At 36.8% G+C, this 23,679-nt stretch overlaps 1 protein-coding gene across 8 annotated transcripts in view; it reads left to right on the forward strand.

The window, feature by feature from the left end:
• The window catches only part of MKLN1 (muskelin 1), a 391,490-nt gene that overhangs the window by 348,413 nt on the left and 19,398 nt on the right, over positions 1 to 23,679 (forward strand). For 7 of the 8 annotated variants that reach the window (XM_070787309.1, XM_070787311.1, XM_070787312.1 and 4 more), the window contains 4 exons: positions 7,550 to 7,697; positions 8,666 to 8,780; positions 10,622 to 10,761; positions 17,924 to 18,026. In XM_070787309.1, the coding sequence (XP_070643410.1) occupies positions 7,550 to 7,697; positions 8,666 to 8,780; positions 10,622 to 10,761; positions 17,924 to 18,026 (506 nt within the window). Of the gene's footprint in view, positions 7,698 to 8,665; positions 8,781 to 10,621; positions 10,762 to 17,923; positions 18,027 to 23,679 lie in introns of those variants that run through there. The other variant, XM_070787313.1, reaches the window with a different exon arrangement.

Here is a 23,679-nt window from a genome sequence, read left to right on the forward strand (position 1 = left end):
ATTTTTTTTAGTAAGAATTCATAATGCCTTTGCTTAAAATGAAAAGTAAGTTTTTTTCCTCCTGTTTACAAAGGAGATAACAAATCCAGACTTCTTTTGAAGATAGATATGGAAAACTTTATTTTTTTTAATTGAAGTACTCTTAATTTACAATGTTGTGTTAGTTTCTGGTACAGCAAAATCCATCATATTCTTTTCCATTATAGATTATTCAGGATACTGAATGTAGTTCCCCCTGTGCCATAAGTCGGACCTTGTTGTTTATTTTGTATGTAGTGATTTGTACCTGCAGATCCCAAACTCCTAATTTATCCCTTCTACCCTTTCTCCTTTGGTGACCATAAGCTTGTTTTCTATCTGTGAGTCTGGTTCTGTTCTCTAAATAGGTTCATTTGTGTCATAGTTTAGATCCCACATAGAAGTGATGGTATTTGTCTTTCTCTAAAGACTTCACTTAGTATAACAATTGCTAGGTCCATCCGTGTTGCTGTTGTCATTGTTCGGTCACTAAGGCTCGTCCAGCTCTTTGCGACCCCATGAACTGCAGCACGCCAGGCTTCCCTGTCCTTCACTATCTCCCAGAGTTTGCTCAAACTCATGTCCACTGAGTCGGTGATGCCATCCAACCATCTCAACCTCTGTCTCCCCGCCGCCTTCTCCTGCCCTCAGTCTTTCCTGGCATCAGGGTCTTTTCCAATGAGTCAGCTCTTCGCATCAGGGGGCCCAGAGTATTGGCACTTCAACATCAGTCCTTCCAATGAATATTCAGGGTTAATTTCCTTCAGGATTGACTAGTTTGATCTCCTTGCAGTCCAGAGTCATTTCCAGCATCAAAGTTCGAAAGCATCAATTCTTTGGTGCTCAGCCTTCTTTATGGTCCAACTCTCATATCTGTACACGACTACTAGAAAAACCATAACTTTGACTATATGGACTTTTGTCGATAAAATGATGTCTCTGCTTTTTAATATACTGTCTAGGTTTGTCATAGCTTTTCCTCCAAGGACCAAGCATCTTTGAATTTTGTGGCTGCAGTCACTGTCCACAGTGACTTTGGAGCCCAAGAAAATGAAATCTGTCACTGTTAATTAACACTTCTTCTCCATCTATTTGCCACAAAGTGTTGGGACTAGATGGCCATGATCATAGTTTTTTGAATGTTGAGTTTTAAGTCAGCTTTTTCACTCTCCTCTTTCACCTTCATCAAGAAGTTCTTTAGTTCTTCTTTGCTTTCTGCCATTAGGGTAGTATCATCTGCATATCTGAGGTGGTTGATACTTCTTCTGGCAGTCTTAATTCCAGCTTATGATTCATCCAGCCTGGTCTTTTGCATGATGTACTCTGCATATGAGTTAAATAAGCAGGGTGACAGTATACAGCTTTGACATACTTCCTTTCCCAATTTTGAATCAGTCTGTTGTTCTGTGTCCAGTTCTAACTGTTGCTCCTTGTCCTGCATACAGTATTCTCAGGAGACAAATAAGGTGGTCTAGTATTCCTAACAGTGGAAACAGTGACAGACTTTATTTTGGGGGGGCTCCAAAATCACTGCAGATGGTGATTGCAGTCATGAAATTAAAAGACGCTTACTCCTTGGAAGAAAAGTTATGACCAGCCTAGACAGCGTATTTAAAAGCAGAGACATTACTTTGCCAACAAAGGTCCATCTAGTCAAGACTATGTTTTTCCAGTAGTCATGTATGGATTTGAAAGTTGGAGTATAAAGAAAGCTGAGTGCCAAAGAATTGATGCTTTTGAACTGTGGTGTTGGAGAAGAGTCTTGAGAGTCCCTTGGACTGCAAGGAAAGGAAATCAGTCCTGAATATACATTGGAAGGACTGATGTTGAAGCTGAAACTCTAATACTTTGGCTACCAGGTGGCTTCCCTGGTGGCTCAGAGGATAAAGCGTCTGCCTGCAATGTAGGAGACCTAGGTTTGATATCTGGGTTGGGAAGATCCCCTGGAAAAGGAAATGGCAACCCACTCCAGTATTCTTGCCTGGAGAATTCCATGGACAGAGGAGCCTGGCGGGCTACAGTCCACGGGATCGCAGAGAGTCAGACACGACTGAGCGACTTCACACACACACCTGAGGCAAAGAGCTGACTCATTTGAAAAGACCCTGATGTTGGGAAAGATTGAAGGCAGGAGGAGAAGGGGACGACAGAGGATGAGATGGTTGGATGGCATCACTGACTCAATGGACATGAGTTTGAGTAAACTCAGGGTGTTGGTGATGGAAGAGAGGCCTGGTGTGCTACAGTCCATGGGGTCGCAAAGAGTTGGACAGAACTGAGTGGCTGAACTGAACTGAGTATTCCTATCTCTTTAAGAATTTTCCACGCTTTGATGTGATCCACAGTCAAGGGCTTTAGTGTAGTCAATGAAGCAGAAATAGATGTTTTTCTGGAGCTCTCTTGCTTTCTGTATGATCCACCTGATGTTGACAACTTGATCTTTGGTTCCTCTGCTTTTTCTAAATCCAGCCTGTACATCTGGAAGTTCTTGGTTCACATTCTGCTGAAGCCTAGCTTGAAGGATTTTGAGCATAACCTTACTAGGATGTGAAATGAGTGGAGTTGTCTGATAGTTTGAACATTCTTTGGGATTGGAATGAAGACTGACCTTTTCCAGTCCTGTGGCCACTGCTGCGTTTTCTAAATTTGCTGGCATGTTAAGTGTGGCACTTTAGCAGCATCGTCTTTTAGGATTAGAAATAGCTCAGCTGGAATGCTGTCACCTCCACTAGCTTTGTTCATAGTGATGCTTCGTAAGGCCCACTTGACTTAACATTCCAGGATGTCTGGCTCTAGGTGAATGATCACACCATCGTGATTATCTGGGTCATTAAGATCTTTTTTAGTATAGTTCTTCTGTGTATTCTTGCCACCTTTTCTTAAACTCTTCTGCTTCTGTTAGGTCCTTGCTGTTTCTGTCCTTTATTGTGCCCATCTGTCTATGAACAGTATGAAAAGGCAAAATCCATGTTCTACAAATGGCATTATTTCATTCTTTTTTGTGGTGGAGTCGTGTTTATCTCTCTCTCTCTCTCTCTCTCTCTCTCTCTCTCTACACACATACACATACATCTTCTTTATCCTTTTACCTGTTAGTGGACATTTAGGTCTCTTCCATTTCTTGGCTATTGTAAATAGTGTTTCTATGAATACTGGGGTGGGTGTATCTTTTCAAATTAGAGGAAAGGCTTTATTTTTATTGGTTTCTTATTGAAATGTTGTTTAAATTGTTAGTGTGTGTAGAGTGGAATGGAAATAGGAATTAAACTTAAGTACAATTTGTAAAATTTAAGCAAAAGGCCATTAACATAGATACATTCAGTGTAAGTTTGAATTAACCCTTAATTTTAGGAACTCTTTAGATATAAGTTTGCATTTTTATTTTTTAGAGAAAAAATACTTTAATCTCTAGTTTTAGTTTTGTAACTAAATGATTTTAAAACATAGGGGTTTTTAGTGCCATTAAAATTGTCTTTTGAAACCTGAATTCTCTCTCCATGTAAATAGCAGCATTTCAAATATTAATGTAAAATTTTGTCCTTGAGAAAGTTGAGAGGATGTGTGAGTTTTTCACTTATTACTAAAAGTTCCCAGTATGTATACCCAGATATTTTTTTTTTTCTGTATTTTGGTTTAGATTGCTCTTCTTTTAACTATAAAAGCAATATATATTGGAAGTTTTCATATTATATAATTAGAAAGTTAAAATGTCCTAACTTCCCCCTCTCCAATAGCTATTATTTTTATGTACTTTCATATTTTTTTCTATTCACATGTATGTAAATATTTTATATGTGAACATTGTCATTAGTATGCAATAAAAATTATATTTGTAAAGGTCTGTAAACGTAAGAATTAATAGAAATTCTGTCCTTGAGAGATTTTGCATTTGAATATTTTAGAGTAAAATATTTGAAAACCTCCAAAAAATTTCATTTAAACATTTTTACTCTTATTTTTCCACAAGTGTCCATTCCAAGTCTCTCTTAAGCCAGTTCAGAGATTTTTATATTTTTGTGCTGATGGAAATAAATGCTTGTTTATTGATACTTCCTTCCTGCTTTTGTTCATTCCACTCCATTGCATTCTTAACAGCCTCCTGATTGATATCTGTGTCTCAGGATCCTCTCACTGTGCCTGTCTCTGCTGCACACTCATTGTTGGTAGACATGTCAAATGATGCTGTGACCCAGTGGGCAGTAACGGGGTAGGAAATGACTCCTGATGGGTACAGGGTTTGTTTTTGGAGTGATAAAAATATTCTAAAATTAGATTGTGATGATAGTTTTACAGGATATTAAAAAAAAAAAAAACCAAGCTATGTAAATAGATGAATTACATGGTATTTGGTTAATATTCAGTAAAGTTGTTTAAAAAGCCAGTAAAAGATTTAAATATATAACTCTGATGCAAAAATCAGTGTTATGTAGAGTAAAAGGCATATTGTATATGAAAGAGCAAAGAAATGGGAAGTATATGTTTTCTAATACGCTTTATAATCAAAGTAATTTTTTGTAATTCTTACAATACACATTTGGTAAACACGGAAGTCTTGCCTCCCTAAGTGTTGTAAACCGGCCCACTGCTTTTGTTTTTAAGAAGGAACACTTGTCATTTTTTTCTTAAGTTACAAAGCTGCTTCTAGGTAAAAATGTGACAGTATGGAAGAGGAAGCATGTAAAACTTGGTCTTACATCCCTCTGCATTCTTCCTTGCTTTGCATAGCCCAGGACTCCTTTATTCTCCTCTTAGTGACTCCAGCCCTGTTTTAATAGAATTCAAAATCTCTTTCCCACTCTACTGATTTCCATTCCACCCAGAAATTTCCATTTCCTCAGTGGGTCCTTATTTAAGGTAAGCAGTTTGCTGCATTCATTTATAAGTCATACATCTCTTGATATTTGCCTTTTAAAAGATTATAGAATAGGGATTAGCAGATGTTTTCTGTGAAGAACCAGCTGTAATTATTGCCATTGCAGCTACTCAACCTTGCTATTGTGGGGTGAAATCAGCCACAGCCACAGTGTGAATGATTGACTGAGGCCTGATTTGAACCTAAGCAAATCAGATTGAGCCATAGTTTGTCAACCCATGTTATAGAATTCTAAATGGAATGAAGGAATTTAAGGGCAAAAAATTTAGGCAGTTATGTCCTCTGCTTCTACCATTAATGAAAATAATTTCATTTCTTTACTGTTTTATCTTCCAAGATTATCTGAGGAACAGGTCAGAACCAAGGTACTTTTGAAAGTTTACCAGGGTTTAATTAGAAAATACCAGTCTTTACATGACCACTAAAAACAATGTAGAATGAGAGTTGAGGATATTATTAAGGTTAGGTTGGTGTATGTGTGTATCAAGATAAATGTATTTGTCTATGTATGCATATGTTACATATGTGTGTGTACATGCAGGTTTTTACTATATTTACTGTGGGATACATTTGGATAGTCTCTAAAATATTCCTAACAAATTTATTGAATATGAATATAAAAGACACATTAATTAAACTAGGAAAAAGTCAATATTGCATTATTTGACCCTACTAAAGTAGATAAAGACAAACGAGTATCAGTGTGGTTACCATCTGCTTCTGTAGTATTATGGATTGATTGAGATGTTTTACTTCAAGCTGATGTTTGTGTAGCTTTTTTAGCATATGATACTTGTTCATGTATAAAAGAAATTTAATACTGAAACAATGGCATTGTTTTTAGACCTGTAGCAAGTATGTTGTCAATCATAAAATTATATTTCAACTACTGTGTGGATCACAATAAACTGTGGAAAATTCTGAAAGAGATGGGAATACCAGGCCACCTGACCTGCCTCTTGAGAAACCTATATGCAGGTCAGGAAGCAACAGTTAGAACTGGACATGGAACAACAGACTGGTTGCAAGTAGGAAAAGGAGTACGTCAAGGCTGTATATTGTCACCCTGCTTATTTAACTTCTATGCATGCAGAATACATCCTGAGAAATGCTGGGCTGGAAGAAGCACAAGCTGGAATCAAGATTGCTGGGAGGAATATCAATAACCTCAGATATGCAAATGACACCACCTTATGGCAGAAAGTGAAGAGGAACTAAAGAGCCTCTTGATGAATGTGAAAGAGGAGAGTGAAAAAGTTGGCTTAAAGCTCAACATTCAGAAAACGAAGATCATGGCATCCAGTCCCATCACTTCATGGGTAATAGATGGGGAAACAGTGGAGACAGTGTCAGACTTTATTTTTTTGGGCTCCAAAATCACTGCAGATGGTGACTGCAGCCATGAAATTAAAAGATGCTTACTCTTTGGAAGGAAAGTTAAGACCAACCTAGATAACATATTGAAAAGCAGAGACATTACTTTGCCAGCAAAGGTCCATCTAATCAAGGCTATGGTTTTTCCAGTGGTCATGTATGGATGTGAGAGTTGGACTGTGAAGAAAGCTGAGTGCTGAAGAATTGATGCTTTTGAACTGTGGTGTTGGAGAAGACTCTTGAGAGTCCCTTGGACTGCAAGGAGATCCAACCAGTCCATTCTAAAGGAGATCAGTCCTGAGTGTTCTTTGGAAGGAATGATGCTAAAGCTGAAACTCCAGTACTTTGGCCACCTCATGCAAAGAGTTGACTCACTGGAAAAGACTCAGATGCTGAGAGGGATTGGGGGAAGGAAGAAAAGGGGATGATAGAGGATGAGATGGCTGGATAGCATCACTGACTCGATGGACGTGAGTTTGAGTGAACTCTGGGAGTTGGTGATGGACAGGGAGGCCTGGCATGCTGCGGTTCATGGGGTCGCAAAGAGTTGGACACGACTGAGCGACAACTGAACTGAATATTTTCAAGTAACAATAGTGAGAAGATTTGCATTTGCCATATCAGTGTTTTGCAAATTACTGGATAATGCAAAATGACCATCACTTATTTAATGGATTTCTCAGGAAAATAAAATATTTTTGTCATAAAATTGACTCTAGGGAGTCCAAACCACTCGGGAAAACAAAATGGCATATTTTACCCCCAAGTATTTATTTTTCTTGGAAACTTTGTCATTTTATTATATGTCTTGAACAGGTATTTTAGATGACTTTGACTTTATTAAACAAACCCATGTGTCAAATTTTTGTTTTTCTTAGTCAAGATTTAAATATTTTGTCTCTGCTATTAAATTAGAACCAGTCCAGAGAATAAATCAGTTAAATAAAGCATTGCCCCTTCTCTCAATAAAAATAATTACATTGCACACTCGTTCTACCTCTTTCCTCCTTCTAACTCCATCCTGATAGTTATCGTTCATTAATTTCAGCAAATAGTTGAGTAACTGTTACATGCCAGGCAGTTTTAGGTACTGGGAACAAAACAGTGATCCAAACAACCTTCGTCTTTGTAGAGCTTATGTTTTAGAGTGAGGAGAGGGCAATAAACATTTGATTGTTGTTTAATATAAAAGTTATGTCATATGTTAGAAGATAAGTGCTGAAGTAGTACTAACCTGTTACCTAATGTTAATACTATCCTCTTATTTTCTCTTTGAATTTATAGTTCCAATGACAGGATTCACACAGAGAGCAACCATTGATCCAGAGCTGAATGAAATACATGTCTTATCTGGACTCAGCAAAGACAAGGAAAAGAGGGAAGAGAATGTCAGAAATTCATTCTGGATTTATGATATTGTAAGAAATAGTTGGTAAGTAGCTCTTGTCTGTGTTGAAATCCCTGTGTAACATTTCTTTGAGGTTGAGGTTGTTGGTTTATTCAGAAGAAGAGGGAAGTAGAAGGCTTACCTTAGTTTGTGATGTCATATACTTTAATATCAGTATTAGGGATTGGAAGAGTCAGTGTTGGTGCCTATGTTTACAGTGATATCCAGCAATGGATTTTACTTTTGAATTTTTCAGTTAGTAGATATCTCCTGGTCTGAGCGTCAAGAGAATTATATTTTAGTCTAGCTTTTGCTACCATGTAGATGTGTAAGCTGGAGAACAATGTATTTTTAATGTTCCCAGGCCTTTCTTAGTTTATGAAATGAAGCAGTTTGACTAGAGCAAGATCGCGGGAAGGGGAGTATTATTATTTAGCGTATTCAAACCTAGGACCCTTTTGTCACAGAGCACCTCACAGAACTGCTGTACATTTTTGTTTGAAAAACACTGACCCAGAGGACCCAGCTCTAATGTTCTGTAGTACTACCTAAGTGAATATTCTCCAGAACAGAGGAACTTCTGAGAACCTCCATTCAGTAATGGAGGGTGATGCTCAGCAACTGAGGGATTTGTTATCTTCTAAATAGGACATTTATTTATAGTAAGAATGAAAGCAATCTGTTGTGAGTTTTTATTGTGAATAGATAAATATGATATCATCTCTTTCAACCTTTGGTTTAAGCCTTCATATATGCTGATCCTATTTCATAACATGAAGTAGGTTGTTCTTAAATGAGGTTTTGATGGACATCAAAGAACTTCAGAACTCAGTTCTAACAAATTTGGATTATTTTATATGAGAGTGACCAGAACTTTAAGATTTGATGTGAACAAATTTATAATTTTTTGTTGGTAATTAGACATTGCATTAATTTGCTTGCTACAATTATATTAACCTTATGTGTACTGCTAATTTTCTAGGATAGAATGCCTTAAAAGCAATGTCTTGCAGGTCTTGTGTCTATAAGAATGATCAAGCTGCAAAGGATAATCCAAGTAAAAGTCTTCAGGAGGAAGAACCATGTCCGAGATTTGCCCATCAGCTTGTATATGATGAATTACACAAGGTATCCTAACTACATTGACCGGTAAACTTTCTATGACGTATAATCAGAAAGAATCTCAAAATAACTGTTTCTGATTATTTTCGGTAGATCTGAATAAAAATAACCAACATTTACTAGAATATGTAGCACAGATATCACTTCTCCCTGAAATTCCTTAAAAGAATAAACATTTTTGCATAATCCATAATTCCTGGCACACTTCTTATAAAAATGGCCAGTGGCTATTGCTTCTTAGCTGCATAGATCTGATATATAGTATGGCCTATTTGTTTCTATAATATGAATATTCAAGTAGAAGATACACAGTTTTCAGCACTTGTATACCTTTTTCCATGATATGAAAAGATATATATAACTTCCTGATTTTAGATATTCCCATTGTGTAAGAAATCTTTATTTTTCCTATGATTGACATATCTATTCCATCAGCCTTGTGAAAATAGTTCTGAATTCTGAAGTTTTAGTGTCACAGGGTTACTTTAGGTATTTCTCCCTTAAACTTTACATATAGTTTAATGATTGGGCTTAGATTATATAGTAAATTACTGACAGAACCGTATTCTTTCTGTTAAATTCTCAATCATTTGAGATCTTTAGGTAAACGATACCATTCGAATAACTAAAACCCCTTTCTCTGAGAGTCTCCCAAAGTGAATGTTAAATGAATTCCCATCTATAGGATAGAAATAATATCTCTGTTGTATAACACTGCTGATTATAAATGTTTCAAAATATCAAAAAATGCTTTACCACTTTGAATACAGAGTATTACAAAACCTGTAATAGTGTCATTATGCCATTATTGCGCTCCTTTTACATTTCTTATGTGGTATTGTCGGGTGGGGGGGGCTGTGTAATTTCTTCAGTTCTGTCTTGCCACAGCAAAAATTGAAGTGGCAGACCAGTGTTACAGCTTGGTTACAGCTCAGTTTAAGCAGTGGACCCGTGTTCCAGCTCAGTTACAGCTCAGTTTTATTTGGCAAGCAAGGGAAGATACATCCTCTAGGAGGGAGTGAGGGTGGACCAACCCAAAAGAAGCACGGGGCTCAATTTTGACCCCTCTTTTTATATGATTTTTCTCCTCCCCCTGAGCCTGCCCTGTGTAAATTGGGCTAGCCAGGAGGGCTGTTTGCTTCACCTGAGGTTCTCACGCCAGTCCTTGGAACTTCCTTTGTTCTGTTTTTGTGGGCTTTTTCCTTTCTTTGTCTTTTATCCACTACTATATTGGACTCCTGTTTCCTATTCTAACTATCTAACAGTATTAATTATATGATTGAATAATATTTTTAAAGTTATTTCACAAATCATACATCTCATTTAATATTCAACATTAAGGCTAATATTCAATTATATTCATATTGAAACATATTCAACAAAAGTAAGATGCTAAAATTTTTAAAACTTTCTAGTTATTGTTGACCTTCAGTGATTCAACTTGTGTGTCAGTTTTTTTAAAAGATTTTTTATTACAATCGACACTTGATTAACTTGATAATCTCCATTATTTGTTGCCTAAGCAAACTCTGTATCTTAGAATAGCTTCTTACTACCATTGCTTTATTTTTATGTCTTCCATTTTCAGTGTAACTGTGGTAATACAACTTATTTTATTATGAAATGTAATTTAAGGAAGTAATCACAGTACTTTAAAGTAAAATGGAAACTTGAGAAAAATCAGAGGAAGCCTTTGGTAGACATGCAGGAATGTTTTAGTTTTTTTGTATGAGTAAAGCTAAACAAGTTACTTGTTATACACTACTACCAAAATGAAGAAATTTTACTATGACTTTCCTTAGTATGCATGCATTTAAAAAAAATCTGGTTTGCTTTATTTATTTTAGGTTCATTATTTATTTGGTGGGAATCCAGGAAAATCATGCTCCCCAAAGATGAGATTAGATGACTTCTGGTCACTGAAATTGTGTAGGCCTTCAAAGGATTACTTACTGCGGCATTGCAAGTACCTCATAAGAAAACACAGGTATAAAAATAATTCATTAAAAACTTATTTAGCATTATCAGCTATTGTTGGTATTAACTAAGCTTTGGAGATGTGACTTTATCTTTGGAAATTTAGTGACACGACAGTGTAAATATTGTGAAGATCATGACTTTTGTAAATGCCCTGTTACTCTCCTTATTTTTTTCTTTATTTTTCAAAGAAAGGTACAAAGTGAAGATAGATCTTGATGCTAAAAGTTATTAAAGATAAGCAAGGATATATTGCAACTGTCAAAATAATGGAAAAAATTTCTATGAACATGATGAACTTACCTTCAAGTAACTCAAGGCCTAACCCACTACAAATTATATCATTTCTAGAATTATTGGCATTTGACTGACCTATTGTTGATTCTCTTAACAGTGAATATGATGATATAGTTGACTTAATAATCTCCTTATACTTTGATGTTTCAGAATACAATTTAAAATACTATAGTTTTGCATCATTACTTTTGCAATGTAATTGCAAAATCATGTAATCAAACATTTTCATATATATCTCCTCAGTCTTGTTTGCTTTTTAGCCTTAGCAAATGATAAGCTACTGAAAAATGTAGAAAAATACATCTATTCCTTTGGTTCCTAATAGTGTTAGATTGTAATTAAAATTTACAGTTTGAGGGGAGAGACAGCTTTTAATGATGATAATAGATACCATTTATGAACAATTTTTGTATGCTAAATCCTGCATGTTATTTGCACAATAAGTCAGTGGAGAAGTTACTTAACAGTTACTCTTTTTGTAAAAGAAGAAATGGAGCCATTTTTAAGTGGATTGTGTAACTCATCTAAGGTCATTCAATAGTCAGTGACAGCAGTATTTGATCCTGAGTATTCCGACTCCAGAGTTTTTACCACTTTACCACCACCACCACTTCCACTTCCTACACATACGTATACACACAGAATGCCTACGTATGTGTATTTATATATTTATTATATAATTATGTATTCTAGTTTATTAATATATAAAATAAAATTAAAACCTCTGTATAGGTATAAAGGAGAAGGCAATGGCACCCCACTCCAGTACTCTTGCCTGGAAAATCCCATGGGCAGAGGAGCCTGGTAGGCTGCAGTCCATGGGGTCGCTAAGAGTCGGATACGACTAAGCGACTTCACTTTCACTTTTCATTTTCATGCATTGGAGAAGGAAATGGCAACCCACTCCAGTGTTCTTGCCTGGAGAATTCCGGGGATGGGGGAGCCTGGTGGGCTGCTGTCTATGGGGTTGCACAGAGTCAGACACGACTGAAGTGACTTAGCAGTAGCAGTATAGGTATAAAATAGATATTTATTCCTTTATCATATCATGTTTACCTGTTATTTCTTACTCTGCTTTCATAAGTTGTGCTTAAGAAACAAATTGATAAGAGAAACGAGTTGCTTCTGTTGCTTTGTCATTACTATGAATAAGTAAGAGTATTTCCTATAGAATATATAGGACAAGGATGCTGAATTGTCACATTGGCTGGATAGCAAGAGATAAATTCTGTCTTACTAGCAACATTTAAGCTTAAAGTACCTTCCAGTCCAATTGCAGTTCAATCGCTCAATCATGTCTGACTCTGCGACACCATGAATCGCAGCACGCCAGGCCTCCCTGTCCATCACCAACTCCCGGAGTTCACTCAAACTCAACGTCCATCGAGTCGGTGATGCCATCCAGCCATCTCATCCTCTGTCGTCCCCTTCTCCTCCTGCCCCCAATCCCTCCCAGCATCAGAGTCTTTTCCAATGAGTCTACTCTTCGCATGAGGTGGCCAAAGTACTGGAGTTTCAGCCTCAGCATCAGTCCTTCCAAAGAAATCCCAGGGCTGATCTCCTTCAGAATGGACTGGTTGGATCTCCTTGCAGTCCAAGGGACTCTCAAGAGTCTTCTCCAACACCACAGTTCAAAAGCATCAATTCTTCGGCTCTCAGCTTTCTTCACAGTCCAACTCTCACATCCATACATGACCACTGGAAAAACTATAGCCTTGATTAGATGGACCTTTGTTGGCAAAGTAATGTCTCTGCTTTTGAATATGCTATCTAGGTTGGTCTTAACTTTCCTTCCAAGGAGTAAGCGTCTTTTAATTTCATGGCTGCAGTCACCATCTGCAGTGATTTTGGAGCCCAAAAAAATAAAGTCTGACACTGTCTCCACTGTTTCCCCATCTATTACCCATAAAGTGATGGGACTGGAGGCCATGATCCTCGTTTTCTGAATGTTGAGCTTTAAGCCAACTTTTTCACTCTCCTCTTTCACTTTCACCAAGAGGCTCTTTAGTTCCTCTTCACTTTCTCCCATAAGGGTGGTGTCATCTGCATATCTAGGGTTATTGATATTCCTCCCGGCAATCTTGATTCCAGCTTGTGTTTCTTCCAGTCCAGTATTTCTCAGGATGTACTCTGCATAGAAGTTAAATAAGCAGGGTGACGATATACAGCCTTGATATACTCCTTTTCCTATTTGGAACCAGTCTGTTGTTCCAGGTCCAGTTCTAACTGTTGCTTCCTGACCTGCATACAGATTTCTCAAGAGGCAGGTCAGGTGGTCTAGTATTCCCATCTCTTTTGGAAATTTCCACAGTTTATTATGATCCACACAGTCAAAGGCTTTGGCATAGTCAATAAGGCAGAAATAGATGTTTTTCTGGAACTCTCTTGCTTTTTCCATGATCCAGCGAATGTTGGCAATTTGATCTCTGGTTCCTCTGCCTTTTCTAAAACCAGCTTGAACATCTGGAATTTCACGGTTCACATATTGCTGAAGCCTGGCTTGGAGAATTTTGAGCATTACTTTACTAGCATGTGAGGTGAGTGCAGTTGTGCAGTAGTTTGAGCATTCTTTGGCATTGCCTTTCTTTGGGATTGGAATGAAAACCGACCTTTTCCAGTCCTGTGGCCACTGCTGAGTTTTCCAAATTTGCTGGCATATTGAGTGCAGCACTTTCACAGCATCATCTTTCAGGATTTGAAATAGCTCAACTGGAATTCCATCACCTCCACTAGCTTTGTTGGTAGTGATGCTTTCTAAGGCCCACTTGACTTCCCATTCCAGGATGTCTGGCTCTAGGTGAATGATCACACCATTTTGATTATCTGGGTCATGAAGATCTTTTTTGTACAGTTCTTCTGTGTATTCTTCCCACCTCTTCTTGATATCTTCTGCTTCTGTTAGATCCATACCATTTCTGTCCTTTATCGAGCCCATCTTTGCATGAAATGTTCCCTTGGTATCTCTAATTTTCTTGAAGAGATCTCTAGTCTTTCCCATTCTGTTGTTTTCCTCTATTTCTTTGCACTGATCGCTGTAGAAGGCTTTCTTATCTCTTCTTGCTATTCTTTGGAACTCTGCATTCAGATGCTTATATCTTTCCTTTTCTCCTTTGCTTTTCGCTTCTCTTCTTTTCACAGCTATTTAAGGCCTCCCCAGACAGCCATTTTGCTTTTTTGCATTTTTCAGTGGGGATGGTCTTGATCCCTGTCTCCTGTACAGTGTCACGAACCTCCATCAAGCACTCTTATCTATCAGATCTAGTCCCTTAAAGCTATTTCTCACTTCCACTGTGTAATCATAAGGGATTTGATTTAGGTCATACCTGAATGGTCTAGTGGTTTTCCCTACTTTCTTCAATTTAAGCCTGAATTTGGTAATAAGGAGTTCATGATCTAAGCCACAGTCAGCTCCCGGTCTTGTTTTTGCTGACTGTATAGAGCTTCTCCATCTTTGGCTGCAAAGAATATAATCAATCTGATTTCGGTGTTGACCATCTGGTGATGTCCATGTGTAGAGTCTTCTCTTGTGTTGTTGGAAGAGGGTGTTTGCTATGACCAGTGCATTTTCTTGGCAAAACTCTATTCTTCTTTGCCCTGCTTCATTCCGTATTCCAAGGCCAAATTTGCCTGTTAGTCCAGGTGTTTCTTGACTTCGTTCTTTTGCGTTCCAGTCCCCTATAATGAAAAGGACATCTTTTTTGGGTGTTAGTTCTAAAAGGTCTTACATTAGTAAATATAAATTTACTTACATTAGTAAATATAAATATAATGGCTACATAGTGTTCTACTCTGTGTCATTTACGTAACTAGTCTCCTTTTGTAGAATATTTAGATTATTTCCAACTTATTTGCAGTTACAAATAACAGAAATAACAGTGTAATTAATGTTATTATATAAGTCTGTATGCTCCTCTGTGACTTCTCTGGTTGCTCAGATGGTTAAGAATCAACCTGCAATCCAGGAGACACTGGGTTCGATCCCTGGATTGGGATGATCCTCTGGAGAAGGAAATGGCAACACACTCCAGTATTCTTGCCTGGAGAATCTCATGGGCAGAGGAGTCTGGCAGGCTACAGTCCATGGGGTCGCAGAGAGTCAGACATGACTGAGTGACTAAGCATGCATGTATGCACCCCTATCCAACATTTCTATAGGATAGAGGCAGAATTGATGAAGTATAAGTTGCCCTTCAGAAAAATTAGTTTTCAAAAAAAAAAAAAGAAAAGAAAAATTAATTTTCATTCCTTCTAGAAATAAGTAGAATTATTCATTTCCACACAGCCAACTCATCTTAAGAAATACTATTTTTGATCTTTGGCAGTTTTTCTCCTTTAAAAATCTATCAGTGGGCAGGCAAAATGACAATTTATGGGAATCTGAAATACTGTGAAACGTTATGGCATCTTTTAAGTTTTAGATACAAAGCATCATTGTTAGTGACTTGTGCTAGTAAATGCACAAAGTGAGGCATGAAAGTGAATAAGGAAAATAATAATCAGTAACAGATTATTTAAATTTTTAATTATATGATGAAAGACTAGCAAATCTTGTGAGTGTGATTCATGAAATAAAGTGACTGAAGTTGAAAGACAGTTTTGTGTGATTGAGCAAATAATAAGCCTTTGAAATTTGTTACTATTTAGTTAAAATATAAATTTTAGTTAAAATACAAATTTGGAGGGAGAGAAGTGTGTTGACTGCCAAGAATGTGTCTTTGTTCTTAATGGTGCCACATGATACAGAAAATAAAGTGCCACTCTTCTGTAACATTCAAGTTTCCAAACATATGATTGGGGGATAGAAAGGGGCAAAAGAAAACCATTTTTGATAGGATTAGTCCCTTGTTCCTTTAGGTAGAGGGCACTATTATTGGCTGAAATATAATTCTAGATGGTAAACGTAAGTCCAGTAATAAGTTTTAGCAGGCTAACCAAAAAAGCTTAGAAAAAACACAACTTCCAGGAAAATGGATCCTTTTGCTGGATTTATTTACTAGAACCATAGATATGTGTTGATTAAGTTATCAGGTTACAAAGGATAAAGACATACTTAAGAGTTTCTCACTGGGAAAGAATGAGTATATCCAGAGAATTAAAGTACTTTCTTAGCACTTGAACAGAGAGGCCTAATAAAGAATTGTTTAAGATACTGAGACAATTCTGATTAGCTAGACGCTACAGTAACTTTCCTTGTAATTGAGCCTTTCTATTTCTGCTTTTCTGTCTGGTATTCTTGTTCTACTTCCTGACTCTGTCTTCCCTTATGGCTTTGGTAGGTAGCTAGGTAGGACAGGAGAGAAGGACAGAAGGGAAAGAATCTGCCATTTCATGTCTTCTACCTGTTGCCTTCTGTGGTTTGTGTTTTTGTGTTCTTGTGTATCTCTCATTCAGTTTCTCTAAGAGATTATCTTAGAGAAAGTTCCCTGGAGAGTGTATCCTGTAAAGAATTTTGCCAGACTGCTTTATAAATGGCTCAGCAAGCTCAAGATGACTGCTTTTGGTTCAGGTGCCAAAACTAATTAATTGTGGACAGGATGGTAGAGTAACATGACTAAAACTCTGATCTGAGGGTTGTAAGGCTGACTGACAATCAGGGTACTATCTGGTACAGGAAAACTGTAATATTTTGCCAGTCTTTGCCCCTCCTTGCAGGTACCCTTTCACTGAGGTTAGTTCTAAACACAGGAAATTGTTGATGCCGTCAGCTGAACATAGTCATGAAAGGCTCATTACTATTTTCCTTTTCCAAATGAAATGTAATATCTTTTCTTTCCTTTTGTATAATACTTTGAAAAGCATACCAATTTTTTGGAAATAAATCCATATATAATTGTATTACAAAAGGAATTATCATTATTTAAATAAATATATAGTCGAAGCAGACTTTTTAATTTAGGAGAACTCATTGTTTCCTTTCTGCTTTGGAATCAGAGAAACTTGAGTTTAATTCTATTTCTGCTGCTTACTAGGTTTTAGCATGGCCAAATTCATTTACTAGGCAACAGTTCTTCATCTCTTCTGCTTTTTAAATGATCATCAACTTGTCATCATAGGGGTTATATGAGGATAAATGAAATGATATATATAAGATGCTTGATACAGTGTCTAGCACAAATAATTGATAAATGGTTGGTACAGTTGTTTTTGTTATTACTGAGATGTGGAAGTAGTCTCATTAAAAATATCTAATCATTAAAAGAAACTATAGTCATTTTGGTTTCTGAAGTATCTGTTAAACACCTCCAGTGGAAAGTATGTGACACAAATCTAGGAAAGTATTTTTATTTTATCCCTACTTATTTTTTTATGAAACACATTTGACTGCTTTGTAGTTCTGTTATAAAAAATTTTTGATATATCCACTGTGTTAGTAGTTGACTTAATCTTAGCTTATAATTTTAAGAAGAGGGTAGTGAGTGAGTGAAGTTGCTCAGTCGTGTCTGACTCTTTGCAACCCCATGGAATGTAGCCTACCAGGCTCCTCCATCCATGGGATTTTCCAGGCAAGAATACTGGAGTGGGTTGCCATTTCCTTCTCCAGGAGATCTTCCCGACCCAGGGATTGAACCCGGGTCTCCTGCATTGTAGGCAGACACTTTACTGTCTGAGCCACCAGGGAAGTCCCTAAGAATAGGGTAGGAAATGTTCTTATCTAGTCTCTAGCACCACAGCCTGTGTTACCATTGTTTCCAGAGGCTCCACATGTACACTGTTTATATAAGTGGCAGTATTCTTACTTCTGGATTCTTAAACACAGATTTTTTGGATATCCACAATATCTCCTCAGATACAGAGTATCACTCCAGATTTGAAAGACATTTCTGATGCTTTTTCATAACTCTAAAGCAATTACTATTTTTGTTTGCATTTTCTAGGTTTGAAGAAAAGGCCCAAATGGATCCCCTTAGTGCTCTGAAATATTTACAAAATGATCTTTATATAACTGTGGATCATTCAGACCCAGAAGAGACTAAAGAGGTAAAGGTGATAATAAACTTCAGAGATTGAACTTTTTTAAAAAAGTTTCTAACTTACATTTGTTGACTTTGTTCTTGAGTGTTTAAAGGGAAGTGAGGAATATATGATAACACTAAATATCTTAAAAATGGTATGGAGCAGATGAAATAGAAATCGAATAGACATATTTCTGTTTAATAATGTAAGATTCAAGTCAGAAACCTGTGATCCATTCAGAAAAGAATTCTCAGGTACGAAGTTGTAACTTAGACATTAGTGTTTGTATTGGGAAGGAAATAGAAAATTTTACTTCTACCATAGTTCTATGCTTCTTTTACTTAAGAGTTATGTAATGTTCAGTATAAACTTTTTCTGTTGGTACTCCAAAATTCCTTAAAAGAAGCAGGAAAACTCTCCTTTAATATAAGAGAGTGAAAAGAGATTGGTAGGAATAACATCTTTGCTGGCTTGATACTTAGTTATATGAATGTTGTAGCACTACAGTTTTACCATAGGCCTCAAGCTTTGTTTATCAGTAGCCCCTAAGCTTGAGAAATTAGTAACAGATCATCACTTTTTGGTTTTCTCTTTTGATACATAACATGGGACGGAAGCAACTGTTTGTAAGAATATTCTTAGGGTGTATCTGCTTATCCCCACTGTGTGAATACACCTGCCATGAGTTTCATGGTCTTACTAACGTTTGTTCCTGCTACCTTCTAAGACTCCTTTTGTCACTTGTTCCTTTCACCAGCTATTCTTGTTCGTGCTTCATCTAACAACATCTGAACTGCAATCCATTTACCTTCACTCTCAGAATTGGTGATTATATGTGGTTCCATTCCTCTTATTTCCCTGTTAGCTGTTGCAGTGCTTTGGCTTTGTAATAGCAACATCATACAGTGTTTTTCTCTGTTCAGCATTGACACAGATTTCAGATTTAGTGTTAAATAACTTTCAGGCACCAGGTTCATTGTACTTTCAAACAGAAGAGCCTGCATGTTCTTGGCACCAAAACAAAAAAATATTCTTTCATAGTTGCCTACAATGAAAATAAGCCCCAATTCTCTTACTCAGTATTGGTTATAGCCGTTCAGTAGGTGGAGGATCAGCAAAACATAATTTAAAACCCCCTGAAGAAAGATGATGGCATCTACTCCCAACACTTCATGGCAAGCAGAAGGGGAAAAAGTGGAAGCAGTGACAGATTTTATTTTCTTGGGCTCCAAAGTCAGTGCAGTGACTGCAGCCATGAAATTAAAAGCCTCTTGCTCCTTGGAAGAAAGCTATGGCCAACCTAGACAGGGTATTAAAAAGCAGAGACATCACTTTGCCAGCAAAGGTCCATATAGTCAAAGCTATGGTTTTTCCCTAGTCATGTCCAGATATGAGAGTTGGACCATAAAGAAGGCTGAGTGCTGAAGAAATTACACTTTTGAATTGTGGTGTTGGAGAAGACTCTTGAGAGTCCCTTAGATTGCACGGAGATCAAACCAGTCAATCCTAAGGGAAGTCAACCCGGAATATTCATTGGAAGGACTGATACTGAATCTGCAGCTCCAATAATTTGACCACCTGATGTAAAGAGGCAACTTATTGGAAAATCCCCTAATGCTTGGAGAGACTGAAGGCAAAAGGAGAAGAGGGAGGCAGAGGATGAGATGGTTAAATAGCATCACTGACTCAATGGACTTGAATTTGAACAAACTCTGGGAGATGGTGGAGGACAGGGAAGCCTGACGTGCTGCAGTCTGTGAGGTTGCAAAGAGTCAGGCATAATTTAGCTACAACAACAATCATGATTTTGCCAAGTAGCAGAATATATTTAGAATAATCTGTTATGGATTATATTAATAAGCTGAAGATAGTTGTGAAAAGTGCATTATTGTTCATTTTGTTAGACTTGTGTGTTTGAGAGATAAATGGATTTTCTTGTGTTTTCACCATAGTCTGTCTAAAATGGCTATAATCTGGGAACATTCATTTTTCTCCTATTTTTTCAAACCAAACCAAACCAAAACAAAATACTATGAAGTAAATAATTTCAGCTGTGTGAGCTGCAAGTAGGCCAGAGAAAACAGACAGTTTGTTCTTAAAGCTAAGCTAATGGGAAAAACCAGGACAGGGAGGTATCTCAAGTTCAAATAGTCGTATTAAGAATTTTGATGGTGAGTTTCTCTTTTCCTGAAGACTATCAAATTATGATTTTGTATGCCACAGACTTCCATTCTATTTCTTAAAAGCTTTGAGTTGTTGAGTAGAAGTTAGGAAAAAGTGATGTTATTCTTGTTATTCATGTATGTGTCAGCATCAGAATCACTTTAGAAACTTTTTCAAAACCATACCCACACTCGAGGATTCTTCTCTGTCTGCTCTTTTATAATGGAAAACTGAAAACACATCTAAAACATTGAGAATTGCTGATCTGTAAGTTTATTATTTTGTTTAAAAATGTGTGGCCAGATTTTATTTGGGGAAAGAAGTCCCTTGGTGACAGCTCCAGTATGTATATGTACTTACAGTATTTGTTAGTGGGGCATATAGATCTTCGCTTTTCCTTGTAAGAAATCATTCCCCTTATTGAAAAAGGCCTATACTGCTGTTCATTTTCTGTAGTAGCTTGGTTTTGTTTTCTGTGTATGTTTTACAAAATGTTAAATGATTTTATCATCAATTGGCTTCCCTGATAGTTCAGTTGGTAAAAAATACTCCTGCAGTGCTAGAGACCCCAGTTCGATTCCTGGGTTGGGAAGATCCACTGGAGAAGGAAGGGATAGGCTACCCACTCCAGTATTCTTGGGCTTCCCTGGTGGCTCAGCTGGTAAAGAATCCACCTGCAATGCAGGAGACCTAGGTTCAATTCCTGAGTTGGGAAGGTCTCCTGGAGAGAGGAAAGGCTACCCACTCCAGTATTCTGGGCTAGAGAATTCCATGGACTGTATACTCCATGGGGTCGCAAAGAGTTGGACATGACTGAGTGACTTTCACTTTCAAAAATGGTTTTTAGATTTTTCTCCCCCTTTTTTGGATCATCATTGTGCCTGTTAGTGGGGAACTGCTGGTAGACTGTCAACTATGTACCAAATAATGGTTCTTTGCTTTCTTCAGTCTCCAGAATGTGGATTCTAAATTGGTGATGAGATTATAATAATGTTTATGAAAATTACATTATTTTTTCTAGAAAAGGGCCAAGAAAAGGTTGCCTAAAACTGATTCTACCATTTTTAGAGAGAGTTCTATAATAAGAAGAAACGAGAAAAACAAGTTTTCAGGCAGTTTTGCACGTTTTGTATTAATTATCTTTCTACTGAGCTTCTGAAGTACTGGTGTCATTTATTTAACAGATGTGTAGAGTCTCTACAGTATGCCAGGCATAAGAGAGACACCAGTGAACGAAACAAGATACTTTTGCCCAGGAGATACTTACAAGCTAGTGGGGAGGAACAATAAACATATTAAATAAACAAATATGGTGCATTAGAATTTGATAAGGATTATAGGAAAGTTAAACAATTAAAAATATAAAGGGTAAGAATTGGACAGTTGCGGCTATTAAATAGAGTAATCATAGTAGACCTCATTTAGAAATCAGATGTGCATAGAAAGTTGAAGAATTATGAGGGAGTGATCTAAGTAGATAATTTGGGGAAGGTAATTCCTAGCAAAAGGAAGGCTAGAACAAAGACCTTGGGATGAGACTATTTGGCTTAGTTTAGAATATCAAGGAGACATCCCTTGTGGCTGGAATAGAGAGGTAAGGAGACAGAGTAATTAGAGGTGAGGTCAGACAGGTAAGAGCAGCTATTGGCAGAACAGATTACAAATAACTTTGTAAGTCATTGTTAGAACTTTGGTTTTTACACTGAATAGGGAGCCAGATCAGGGTATTGTGCATGCAGAGGCGTGATATACTCTGCTTTATGTGTTAATTAGGTCACACTGATTACTGTATTGAAAATAGACTAAAAAGGAACACAGATGGAGGCAAAGAGAGCTCTGAGGGAGGTGTATAAATCTAAGCAAGGGGGATTAGATTGCTCAGACCAAAATAGTAGTGATAGAAATGATGAGTAAAATAGCTTTGATTCTCAATATATTTTAAAGGTTGAACCAACGAAATTTTATGATTGGATGTAGGGTTGAAAGAAATGACTCTAGAGTATTGAGCCTGAAAAACGAAAGGGTAGAGTTACTGTCAGATGAAATGAGAAGGTGGAGACTTCTGACTGGAATTGGGAGTTTAATTTTTCATGTGTTCAGTTCGGGATGCCTATGAAATAGCCTTCTTGAGATGTTGAGGTGATAGTTGGATATTCAAGTCTGGAGTTGCAGGGAGAGGTCTGACTTTATTCAGATTGTATACTACTACTTGGTACCTGTTAAAACTGTAGGCCAGTACATATCAGCGCTACTTATTTAATTGAATAGTGAAAATAACAGTTTTCTCCCCCCACCCCCACATCTACATAGAGCCTATGAAGTTTATCTTTGAAGTTAGAAAAGAGGAACAAATTAATCCCAAATAAGTATTTAGAATATAGGAAATTAGTAAAATGGGAAATAATAAAAAAATGTAAAAAGTGAAAGGTTGGTTCTTTGAAAAAGTAGCTAAAATTAGTCAATCTCTAGCAAGACTTATCAAGAAAAGAAAAAATGAAAACACAGATTATCAACATCACAGATGAAAAGGGGAAATCATTACAAGCCTCTGTACAATAAAAGCATATTACAGAAATATTATAAACAACTTGTCAACAAATTCAACAACTTGATGAAATGAACAAATTTCTTTAAAGATACAACTTACAAAAACAAGAAGAATTAGAAAATATTAAGGAACTCCATATCAATTAGAGGTTGAATTTATAATTGAAAACTTTCCAAAAGAGGAAATCCTAGGGCTAGATGGTTATATCAGTAAATTCTATCAACACTTTAAGGAAGAAAAAATGCCAGTTTGGTATAGATTCTTAGATATCAGAAGAAGACAAAACAGTTTCTAAATCCTTTTGGGAAGCAGCTTAACTCTGGTATGAAAACTCAAAAGAGACATTAGAAGCAAAGAAATATTGCAAACCAATACCCCTTGTAAATTTAGATACAAAATTCTTAAGAACGTTTTAGCCACTTGAATCCAGCAATATGAAAAAGCTAGTGCACGATGGCCAAGAGGGGGTTTATGCTAGAGTACAAGGTTGTTTTAACTTTTAAAAATCTGTCACAGTATTTCACCACATTGGCAGAATGAAAGAGGAAAACCATAGATCATCTCAATAAGTGAAGAAAGCATCTGACAGAATGCAAAACCCATTCATTATAAAAATTCTTAACAAACTGGGAATAAAAAAAGTATCATAAGTCTCATAAAGGGCATCTATGAAAAATATACAGCTAGTGCCATGCTTCATTATAAAACGTTAAACCCTTTCCGTTAAGATTATGACAAGGAAAAGATGTCTGCTGTCAACACCTCTATTCAGCATTGTGCCAGAAGTACTAGCTAGTGCCATAAGAAAAAGAAAGAAGCAGCATATAGATTTAAAAGGAGCAAGTAAAACCATTTGCATCTTTAGATGACATTATTGTGTACATAGAAAACATCATGCAATCTACAAAAGATATACTAAGATAATTGAATTCAACAAGGTTACAGAATACAAGGCCAATAGAATTA

This window comes from Bos indicus, chromosome 4, assembly GCF_029378745.1.
Source record: "Bos indicus isolate NIAB-ARS_2022 breed Sahiwal x Tharparkar chromosome 4, NIAB-ARS_B.indTharparkar_mat_pri_1.0, whole genome shotgun sequence".
NCBI lineage: Eukaryota > Metazoa > Chordata > Mammalia > Artiodactyla > Bovidae > Bos > Bos indicus.